Raw genomic sequence first — 12080 nt, forward strand, 5'->3', positions numbered from 1 at the left:
GATCCGCAAAGACAGAGACTTGCCGGGAAGTGTGAATTGTGATTACCCGAACGACCTTTTGGCAACAGAGAGTGGTAAACTTCAGGGATCTCACATTCCACAACTTCAATCAACACAAACCACATCATTTCGAAGTGAGTAACAAAATCCTGTGTCAGTGCTGCTTCGAATAAAAAAATAGCAGCTCAGCGGGCATTCGCTGGCAATGCGTCGACAGTTCAGAGCAAGAACATCCTTATGTCAAATTTTTCGAAGTTGAGATTTTTATACCATTCGACTCAGCTCGACGAGCTAAGTCGAATGGTATGAACATCTCAATTTCGAAAAATTTGACAATCGGGATGTTCTTGCTCGGAACTGTCGACGTATACGGAATGCCTGCAGTTTACGGGATGCAGAAAGAACTGTTGAAACAAACTGATTACCTTAACAGCTTCGGCAAGACGTAGCACATATCGCGCTACATCTTGGCAACCGCTTTTATCAAATAAGCAAGCCGTTAGTAAAGAAACATTTGAAGATGAAAAGCTCAGTTCTGACCGAAGAACGGAAGAATGTAATATTGCAGATTACGTATGTCCACGAATGAGAACTTCTTCTGACATCTCGATGTGGTGCCGCGCAGCCCACCGGCACATTATTTAGTTGCGGCGTCTCCGCCCAAGTGCGCTATTGTTTTGTCGCGTGTGCGCAAATACTGTTTCCTTTTCAAGTACCTTTTGATCTCGTTTTTAGTATTATATTTAAATCGTATTATCTTCGCTATTGTCTTAAGATTATATAATGTTACTTGCGTTCTAAAATAAGTTTATTGTGCTTTAATTGGCGTAATTATTTCGTTGTTTTCTGTAAGCCCGTTTCTATCTTTTATCTAAAATAGTTTGTGTTTCTGGCACTGTCGCTTCCGCTCCGCTGTTATTCCGGCTCTCGTTACACAGTTGTTTCACATCTCGATATATCTACGCTAAATATAGCTTTTCTACAGTGCACAGTGGCGTCTGACAGGCTGAGTATTCGCGCGAGCTTTCCTCACGTTTTTCCTTAATTTTTACCGCTGATCTCTCGTTATCTCGCTTACCTAAACATTGTCTTTCGTCCCACGTGTCATTTTGGCAGAACAATCATTTTCCTTCCAATCACAGAGTACGTAGCCTTTACCTGACCACTTCATAACTGGTGACCCCGACGTGATGATTTTCCCCTGCTCGGCCATGATTTTCTTGCCCATCTCAACCTCCTTGTTGACTGTGGTTCCCAGACTCTCCTGGACTCCGTGACCTCCCTCCGTTCTCCAGGTGCTCCCGTCGACCGCCCCGGTCCCGGCGCCTTCCTGGTCAACCAGAGCGACAGTCTACCACCGGAGGTCCAGACACTCCTGCAGCAGTTCCCCTCTCTGCTGATGCCGCTGCAACTGGGAACAGAAGCTGATGCGTGCCCGATTCCAGCCTCCCACAACATCGACACCGGCAGCTCTCCACCGACGTTCGCCAGTCCGAGACGACTCCCGCCGGACAAGCTGGAAGCTGCCAAGAAGACGTTCGACACCCTGCTGGAGGCAGGCATCATCCGACCGTCCGACCGTCCAACTCTCCCTGGGCATCGCCTCTGCACATGGTCCCGAAGAAGACACCCGGGATGTGGAGAGCGACAGGGGACTACCGCGCGCTGAACGGCAAGACCAAGCCAGACCGCTACCCGCTGCCACACATCCACAGCATCAGCACCCGTCTCCATGGGATGCGTGTGTTCTCCAAGGTGGACCTGCTGAGAGCCTATCACCAGATCCCTATGTCGCCACAGGGTGTGGAGAAGACGGCTGTAACGACACCATTCGGCGCGTACGAATACGTGTTCATGCCGCTGGGCCTGCGGAACAGTGGGGCTACATTCCAGCGTGTGATGGACCAGCTGTTCCGCCAGGTCAGCTGCGTCTTCGTCTACCTGGATGACGTCCTGATATTCTCGCCAGACGCAGAGCAGCATCACAAGGACCTTCAGACCGTCCTCGGCATCCTCCATCGACACCGGCTAAGGATCTCGCTGGACAAGTGCGACTTCTTCAAGTCGCAGGTGGTCTATCTAGGCCACACCGTCTCCGCCGAGGGGCTCCGGCCGCCAGACGCCAAGATCGAGGAGATCGCAGATCTGCCGACTCCACCGGACTCCACGGCACTCCGCCGATTCCTCGGGATGGTCGGGTTCTTCCGCCGGATGATCCCACACTTCGCCGAGCTCGTCCACCCGCTGACAGAGCTGATGAAGCACAACCAGAAGAGCACCAACCTCCCGTGGACCGAGACGGAGCTCGCCGCCTTCACAGACATCAAGGAGGCACTGCAGACAGCATGCACCATCCGACATCACCTGCCGTCCTGTGAGACCTACCACCTGGTCACCGACTGCTCACAGGTGGCAGCCGGTGCAGCTCTGTACCAGATCGTGGACGGTCAGCCTGTCCCCGTCGGCTTCTTCTCCAAGAAGCTCAGCGACCAGCAGAGGCGATACTCAACATACGACCGCGAGCTGCTGGCCGCCTACCTGGCCGTGCTTCACTTCCGTCACCTGTTGGAAGGTCGTGTCGTCGCGCTCTTCACTGACCACCGGCCGCTCACCACCGCGTTCCTCAGCCCGCAGACGGCCAAGTCGGACCGTCAGCAGCGGCACTGGAGCGTGATCTCCGAGTACGTCTCCTCCGTCCAGTACGTGCGCGGGGCTGACAACGTGGTCGCTGACTGTTGGAGTCGCCCTGTGACCCCCGACGCCCTCAGTCCGCCCGACCAGAGCTCCGAGACCTCGCCACCGACAGGATCACTCCTGGCCACACTGGGCAGCGCGGCTACCGCGCCCGTCGGTGCGGGTGCGCGCCCTGAGTCGCCTCCGGTCACCGTACCGGACGGCGCGCGCGCGCGCCCTGTGCCGCCTCCGGTCGCCGCACCGGTCGCCGCGCGCGCGGTACGCCTCGAGCCGCCACCGGTCGCCGCGCCGGACAGTGCCCGCGCGCGCTCGGAGCGGCCACCTGTCGCCGCACCGGACCGCGCGCGCGCGCGCCCCGATCCGCCGTCTGCTGCGCTCAGCAGCACCGCCGCCGACACTGGCATGACCCCGGTGACTGCTGCGCCGCACCCGGCCACCGAGTCGCTGGCGGCTGCCGCGCCACCGAGCACCACGCCTACAGCGTCAGTGAACGCCGCCACCGTGGACGCCGCCGACCTGCACGCCATCGCCGAGGCTCAGAGGGACGACCAGGAGACAGCTGCCTACTCGGACCGGCTGACACCCTTCCCGTTGTCAGCTGATCTCACCGTCCTCTGTGATACCACTCTGACACTTCCCAGGCCGTTTGTCCCAGTCCCCCTCCGCACTCATGTGTTCGAACAGGTGCACAGCCTCGCTCATCCTGGTGTCAAAGCCTCCCTTCAGCTGGTCAAGTCGCGCTACTTCTGGCCCGACATGGACCGCTGTATCCGCCGGTGGGTACGCGAGTGCTCCTCCTGCCAATCGAGTAAGGTCCACCGCCACACCAAAACCGTCCCGTCTCCGTTTTCTCTCCTCAGCGACAGGTTCGAGACCATCCACATAGACATTGTCGGTCCTCTGCCGCCATCAATCCCTCACGGTGAGTCTTTCACCTCCCCGTGTCGGTACCTCCTGACGTGTGTTGACCGTTCCACCCGCTGGCTGGAGGCGGCCCCTATCGCCGACATCTCAGCAGCCACCGTCGCAGCCGCCTTCATGGACGTCTGGGTGGCCCGGTTTGGTGTGCCGCTGCACGTCGTCACCGACAGAGGTACTCAGTTTGAGTCCGCCCTCTTCCGACAACTGGCCGAGATCCTCGGCTTTCACCGCCTGCGGACAACGGCGTACCACCCCAAGACCAACGGCATGGTGGAGCGTCAGCATCGGACGCTGAAGTCGGCCATCATCGCCAGCAAGAAACAGTGGTTACAAGCACTACCTGTGGTCCTCCTGGGCATCCGGGCGGCCATGAATGAGAGACTGGCTATGCGCCGTTCACTGCCGTCACCGGGGGCATGCTGTTGCAGCCCCGGATAAGTGTGGACCGGCAGCCTGCTCCGGACGGCGCCGCCGAGACCGTCGGGGAGCTGGCCCGCCGACTCGCCAGGACAGACTTCCTCTCGCCGTCTGAAGGCAGCCACCATGGACTGACCCAGCCGCACATGCCGACCGACCTCTCGACGTGTTCACACGTCTGGCTGCGGGTTGACCGCGTGCGCCGCCCTCTGGAGGCGCCTTATATCGGCCCTCTGCGCGTCCTCAGACGATGGGATCGCTGGTACCAGCTGGAGCTGCCGTCGGGGAAGAGTGACACCGTCTCGGTCGAGCGGCTCAAGCCAGCATACCTACCGCAGTCACCGCCGCCGGGTGGGCTGGGCGGTGCCGATGCCGCACCGCCCCTGCCCCCCGTGCAGTCCGGTACAACCACATCGCCGTCGGTGGAGCCGGGCCGCGCCGATGCCGCGCTGTCCCCGCTTCCCGGCCTGGCCAGCGCTGCACCGCCTGTGCACGCTTCATCATCGCCGCCAGCGGAGCCGGACCGTGCTGACGTAGCGCCGCCACCATCTGCTCCGCCACGTCGTGGTCGCCGTCTTGGGGGCCAGAGCTCGGCGCCCGCGTCGCCGCCGTCGCCTGTGCCTGTTCGTCCACAGCGAGACGCCGTGTACACTCGTGCTGGTCGCCGCGTTCGGTTTCGTGTTCCACCCTCGTGAGTTTTTTATCTTTTCCCGCTCCGCTCTTAGGGGGGGGAAGTACTGTGGTGCCGCGCAGCCCACCGGCACATTATTTAGTTGCGGCGTCTCCGCCCAAGTGCGCTATTGTTTTGTCGCGTGTGCGCAAATACTGTTTCCTTTTCAAGTACCTTCTGATCTCGTTTTTAGTATTATATTTAAATCGTATTATCTTCGCTATTGTCTTAAGATTATATGTTACTTGCGTTCTAAAATAAGTTTATTGTGCTTTAATTGGCGTAATTATTTCGTTGTTTTCTGTAAGCCCGTTTCTATCTTTTATCTAAAATAGTTTGTGTTTCTGGCACTGTCGCTTCCGCTCCGCTGTTATTCCGGCTCTCGTTACACAGTTGTTTCACATCTCGATATATCTACGCTAAATATAGCTTTTCTACAGTGCACAGTGGCGTCTGACAGGCTGAGTATTCGCGCGAGCTTTCCTCACGTTTTTCCTTAATTTTTACCGCTGATCTCTCGTTATCTCGCTTACCTAAACATTGTCTTTCGTCCCACGTGTCATTTTGGCAGAACAATCATTTTCCTTCCAATCACAGAGTACGTAGCCTTTACCTGACCACTTCATCGACTTTCAGCCATACCGTGCGAAACAAAATAAGCAGATGGCACGTAACAATAAATTCACTAAATCAGTCCGCTCCTAAATTAACGTTGAATTAGAAGAAACATTCATAACCAAGTTTGCGTCCATAACCATTTAGGCATAAAGTCGACAATCGCTGACAAAAAACTGCCAAGGAAAACCGATCGGTTCGTCCTAACAGACACGGACAAACCGAGCTGCATGTTCCTGCCCAGTCTTTGGTACTATGTCCACCGGCCAGCCTGGACGGCAGGCCGGGGTGTCCGCTCCAGCCACTGAGAATGCCAGCGTGGCGCCCACCGGGTGTGTTCGGCGGCTCAGCGGCGCTGCTGGCGGCGGGCTGCCCAGCCCACACCCGGAGCCCACGCCGGTCAGTCACCCGGCCGATGGAGCAACCCCGACACGACATTGAGCGGAGATAGCTCAGTGCATCACGTAGATCCGGTTGATAGTATTGGAGGAGTACGGGGGAGATCTCTTACTCACTCCCCCTCCTTTCATACCCTGGTCACGCCTCTGCTGGCGCAAGGAACCAGCCCCCCCCCCCCCCCGGCTCGTGAGACCAGCTCAGCAGCATGGTCAGACTGTCCATGGCCGACCAGGTACCACTTGTCAGATTCAAATCTCGGGCAGAATTCTCAGAATTCCGGACTTCTGAGAATCGGGAGACGCATCGTTTGCGACCAAATCGCCATCATAGATGGCCCGGCCTTATTCAAATCTCTTCGAAAACACAAGCCCAGCGATTTTCACCATATATTTCGAAACAAATATACATCCAGCACTGCAGAAACACAACGGCCACACCGTAAAAAAGAACAACAGATCGGGAAAGCCGCAGACCGGTTCCAGCCTTGTCCGGGCCAGCGTTGTCAAGCGAGCTAGCTACGCAGTTCTCTATCCTAGTACCTACCCTTTCAGAGTATTGTAGGGGACACTGTTCTCACGCTGAACCCGTCCTTGACTTCGCACATTGCCACAACGTTTACAAAGTTACGGGCGGCCCGGGCACGGCGCTGGTCCCAGGCCCTGCTGGCTGCCGGCGGACTAACCACCAGTGCCGGCCTTTGAACCGGGGAGTGCCACAGCCACACCACACACACCCCTCCCTCCCCGCCCCCGCCCGCACGAGGCAGACAGGGTAGGGGTGGGTAGATAACGAAATAAGACGGCGAGGGAAATCTCGAAACGTTCAAATAGGCGATAAGCACCCCACAAAATAAACATGGCACAGCAAAACGACTCTCATTGAAGCCAGGAACCCAGAAAAAAAAACTCAAAGGACAAACAGCCAGAAATGCAGGAAGAAATCTTGGATGAATCTGAGGATAGTCAAAACGGACAGAAAGCTATATCGTGCAATCTAAATGAAACAGTAAAACGTCATCAACGCAGTGTCGCACCAAAACGCTCGCATTTGCCAAAGCTCCGTCATAAATCAAAAGAGATAACCTCGAAAGACGATAAATTTATCAGCACTACAGCAACATCTTCCCATGCAATCTATCTAACCCTTAATACCAAATCACGAAGTCTGGACTCCTAGAAATATTTCAGCCAATTACGTAAAGCACAAAATGCACAAAGTCCATTATAATCTACTTCTCAATCACTAGCACAGTCTGGTACGCGCCGCACTGCACGGTGGTGCCGACCACGCGGCCGGTTCCGGGACCTCCATCTTGGTGACGTGTCGGCCGGCCGGCGGGCGCCGCTCCTCGTCCTGGTGACCTCCAGATGTCTTCTAGCCGGTCCGCCGCCGCCGCCGAGAGCACAACCCTCCATTGTTGAGTATAGATCTAGTCATGTATCTAAGAACACCACGCACTAAACCTATACCCACAACGGCTGGCTGCGGGGCAGAGCGGGGCACGGCACCACACCTCAGAGTTGCGCGCGCGGCACCGGTCAGAGCAAGACAGAGGCCGGTTTCGGTCCACGACCTCCGCAGTCAACCGTCCGCCGCGGGGAGCACCGCCTGAGTGGATGATGGCCTTGGGACTGGCCACTACCCCTGCCTCGTACACTCGCTGACAAGGCGCCTGACGGCCCCGGGGCCGGTCGGTCGGCCGTCACTTTGCAGACGGCAAAATCAATGTCGCACTGATACAAAATCGATACATGTCCAAGTTGCAAATGTCACTCAAAAATCGGGTCGCCAGCGCGCTTCAGCGGCGAAAAATTGGGGAAAATGGACGGAATTTGTGTCAGAGAGTGTACCGGCTGCCGATTACCGCCGGCCGGCACCAGACGCCGGCGCCTGGGGCTACCCGCCCAGAACCGGGTGAGTCACTGCCATCTGGCGGGGAGGCGGGGAACTGACGGTACCGTACTGCGACGCCAGTGCCCCGTGGCGCTGGAATAAAGGCGGAAAAACGTGCGGGACACGCAGGTTATCTGCCGCGATGCTGATCAATTAGCCCGGCCGCAGCCCGCGTCTCGCACCTATGGAGACCAATCAGACTAACGCCAAAACCTCGCCAGCTTCGGATGAATAAAACTAGTAAGATTTTTTAAAAAATCAGACCAACAACGAAATCATTAGTGACGTCTTCAAAGCCAGGTCGCCACTCACCACAAAATAATGAAACCGCAGTTGTAGTCCGATAGTTGTAGTTACCTATTTCCCATTCGACTTCGGTGCTAAAAGTTCAAATGATTGTCATGGCTAGCCTGCAGTCCATCCGTGATATACCCCAGCACAGAAGGGCTCGTGTACCTACCTAAATCAAAAAGTGAAAGCAGCATTTCGAAATTGAGCAAGATTCGTATTCGCATAAGAGTTATCACATTTGCCCGACCCGAGGTTTAATTGGTGTAACGTTGGAAAACCGATGGAATGCGGGGGTCTGAGTCACTCCGGCGCTCGATGGACGGGACTCCTGTCGGGAATCGTCCACGGCTACCCATGGTTTACATAGACGGCGGAACGGGGAGGGCATCGGGGCACCGTGCCCCCCTTTGATTCGGGCATTTTAACATTTGTCCTATGGGCGTTGCATGGAAAGAATGGGACCAAATGTCGGCAGTGCCCCCCTTTAACTGAAGGTGTTCCGCCGCTACTGGTTTAACCCGCGCCCCGTAGGGGGGGGGGGGCCGAAACGGCCCCCCCCCCTGTCCTTTTCGGTCGATATCTCCTAAACGGCTGGAGATATCGCCACCAAACTTTCAGGACCCCTCCGGGCATCAATTTTACACATTGTGACCAAAATTTTTTCCAGAGGCTGTGATAGGTTGGCCACAAATGACGTCAGAGTGACGTCATGTTCTGTCATTTTCGACCGAAAAAAGACCTTCGCGAGAAGACCTGTCAGGCCTACAGCTTTGAAGATACAGAAAAATGATCAAGACATAAAAGGTGTAGAATTGACAGGGCTACAAAACTGCTATCTCGGATTTTTGAAATTTTTGAGTTTTGATCCCCAAAAATCAAAAAAGCATTTTTTTGGATATATTAGCAAAAAAATCCAAAAAGTTTTTTGAGTTTCGAAAAAAACGGAATATATGTGATAGTACCTACCGTCTTCTATCTACATACCAAATTTCAGATCGATACCTCGTTTTTTGGCCAAGTTATAGCGAAAAAACTGTTCAAAAATGATGACGTCAAATTTTCAAACTCAATTTTTGGCAATTCTAGAACTCGTAGAGCAAAACAAAGACCACCATTAGACTCCCCGTGACGAGCTGCATCGAATGGATACCCATTTTATGCAAAAATATCAACTTTGAAATTTGACCTAATTTGACCTGACCTTGACCTGACCTTCACCAAAACGTGACCTAGGCTGGCCCCAAGGGCTGCCTAACCCACATAATCGCATTTGTCATGTAAAATGGACCATAAAACATGTATCACACGACACATTCATATTGTGACCCCCGGTGACCTGACCTCGCTGTGACCTGACCTGGTATCAGTGACCTCAGATAGCAAAGTATGTGTTTGACGAACAATATACCATCGATGGTTTTCAATAAATTACCAATTTACTCGATTTCACAGCACATTTCTTGAATTGCCTGTGAACGGTGAAAATCTGACCTTTGACCTGACCTGTGACGTCATCAGTTTGACCTAGGTCAATGAAATTTGGTCACAAGGTAGTTCCCGGGTAGGGCTATCAAACGCCGTTTGAATTTTGAAAATCGGCCGGTAACTTTCCGAGATCTTAGGGGGGGGCCGAAACGCCCCCCCCCCCCCCTACGGGTGGTAGGGTCCGCCGGTAGCCCTACGGGGCGCGGGTTAAGCTCAGGCTACACTATCAACGTTTTTTCGGTTTCTGCAGGATTTCGGTTTCCGCGTTTTTACGGTTTCTGCGTTTTTTCGTTCCGGGCGGCCGCCGCGTGGACGGTGTTGTTTATGGCATAGTGATGGATATGTGATAAAATTAATTAATTATTCATGTTAAAAATAATCGAGTTTTTATCAAATTATGATTAGATAATTATTTTAAAGATTTTACAACTAACAAGAATATATTTTCGATCATAATCATTTGTCAGTTTAATTACAATGATCATATTTGATGTAGAATGATGAGTTTTGAAACACATTTTGTCTTATTTAATCATGAATTACACCATTTTCATTATTTACATTTGAAACTGTTCCATCGTCACAATATTATTAGCAACAATCACTTCTAATCATCCATCACTAAAACGAAATCCCGCAGAAACCGAAAAAAAGTTCACAGCTCTGAACTTTTTTTTCGGTTCCGACTCGTCGGTTTTTGCGGGTTTTCGTTCCACGGGACGCCAGACTGGCAGTGTAGCTTGCGCAATGCATTCGCTATGAGGCGAACTTGACGACGCGAACCGAAATCCCGCAGAAACCGAAAAAACGTCGGAATTCATGCTAGTGTAGCTTAGGCTTTACGAATGCTAACGCACTGCAGGCGGATCAGGTAGTGATGCGGAACGTGTTCGGCTGTACGTGTAAGTTTATCATCCAGGGTCCCGAGAGCCCATAAAATTCCGATCGGATGATGGCATTCATTGAATGCGCCACCACTGCTTGGCGTGGGCCCCGCTTCGTCACTCATTCCATTCAAAACATTATATCACAATGTCATAAAACAGCATGCTCAATTGATGGCAAATACGAAAATTAATTTCTATGAAAACCTTCCAATGGACGAAACACGAAGAATCAAAATGCGAAGACGAGTGCTCTTTCACTCGGAAGTTTGGCGCCTTTTGGGGTTCGTCCAAAACACGAACAAGGGAGCATTCCATGCAACGAAGCAGCATAAAAACACTACCGTGAGCCTAGTTTCCATCTTTTACAATGGGATTATGAAGGGAAGAGCAGCCCGCTGTGTTACGTACCTGTCCGGTGAGAGGTGAGGATCCGGCTGACAGGTCACTCCGGGGTCTGAGTCCGCCACGTCAAGGAAATGACGTCATAATAAAAAAACAGCACCACACAGAACGCATGAACTTGGTGCTGGGTGATGAGACAGCATATGTCCGTGAACCGACATTGATAGACATGAGAGACACTCTGGATTTGGTAAAATGAAGAACATACGACTACTAATGCAAAAATTGATGAAAACATGCATAATTATTCAAAACGATTGTAAGTACTAGCCAATAGCCATGCACTATGCAAATAACTTATCGACTTTCGCCTGTGTGTGCGGCGTTTTACAGCGTCTAACCTGTAGGGTGAGGTGAGGGGTCGGTTGGACCCCCGTTCGGCACCTGATCGAGCTAGAGCTTCGCAGAAAAACGAGCGTGTTGCCCGTGACGAAAGGAAGCCGATGGTACCCAATTTAAAGGTCCTAGGTCATTGATTGACCCTCTAAGTCAGGTCAATGACCCAAAAGTCGGGAAAATCGGGACCTACTAGAACTTCGTAAAAAGAAGCTGGTATAGGGTTTTCGGGGTGCTGATCACGAATTTCATGTCAATTTGATCACAGATGATGTCTGAATGCATTAGACCAGGTCGGGTCGGGTCAGGTCAGGTCAATAAGTAGGCGTCCTACCGGCTATCCATAGTAGGCGTCAACCACCACTGACGGCGTTGTAGCATGTTACTAAGGCACTTAAACCACTTCGTAAATCCGAATCGCGATTCCGACCAACCACTGTCTCGAGAAATAGGTCACAAGTACAACTTACAGGTCAAAGGTCATTTCGGGCAATGTCACGAAAGTTGCAGAGTAGATGTAAAAAAAATTGATCAGTTCGAGGGTACTGAAAGTTTCGTCGCGATCGGCCGCTTTTAGCGCGAGTTATTTGCGAAAAATCGAGAAAGGCCATCCGACCCCCGAGTCCCCCCCCCCTCTAAAAGAAGTGGGTTAAAAAAGATGTCCCAAAAATATGCAATGGTCAGATGACTTTTTGTAACCGCTGACTTCTGAATGAATAAGTCAAGACAGCACTAATCACTATGCAGTTAGCAAAAAAGTCTGCCCCATAACTCATCAGTTAGTAGAGTGTTGGACTCCCGGAAGTGAGAGCCCAAATTCCAGTCACTCTGGCACGATCAATATATGAGAAACCTATGGGGATGGTCTCCAGTTGGTGAGAACAGCCGCAGCCAGGTGAAGTCGGTTATGGGACAGCCATGTCCAGCCTTGATGGGCACGCTGAGCGTCTTAATTTGGGCATCTCAATCCCCAGCTACCGGGAATGACCATTCAGGCAGTAGGGGATGCTGCAACAAGCTCGGCTCAGCATGGCCTTGTTCTCATCCATTCAAAATAATTCAGAAAAACT

At 52.8% G+C, this 12080-nt stretch overlaps 1 protein-coding gene across 2 annotated transcripts in view; it reads right to left on the reverse strand.

Moving 5' to 3' along the window:
* LOC122365685 (DNA polymerase alpha subunit B-like) overlaps nucleotides 1–12080 on the reverse strand; it is a 43307-nt gene that overhangs the window by 26695 nt on the left and 4532 nt on the right. For both annotated transcript variants that reach the window (XM_043337111.1, XM_043337112.1), the window contains exon 3: nucleotides 10681–10726. In XM_043337111.1, the coding sequence (XP_043193046.1) occupies nucleotides 10681–10726 (46 nt within the window). The remainder of the gene's footprint in view (nucleotides 1–10680; nucleotides 10727–12080) is intronic.

This window comes from Amphibalanus amphitrite, unplaced genomic scaffold (assembly GCF_019059575.1).
Source record: "Amphibalanus amphitrite isolate SeventyFive unplaced genomic scaffold, NRLGWU_Aamphi_draft 000757F_arrow, whole genome shotgun sequence".
NCBI classification, from domain to species: domain Eukaryota; kingdom Metazoa; phylum Arthropoda; class Thecostraca; order Balanomorpha; family Balanidae; genus Amphibalanus; species Amphibalanus amphitrite.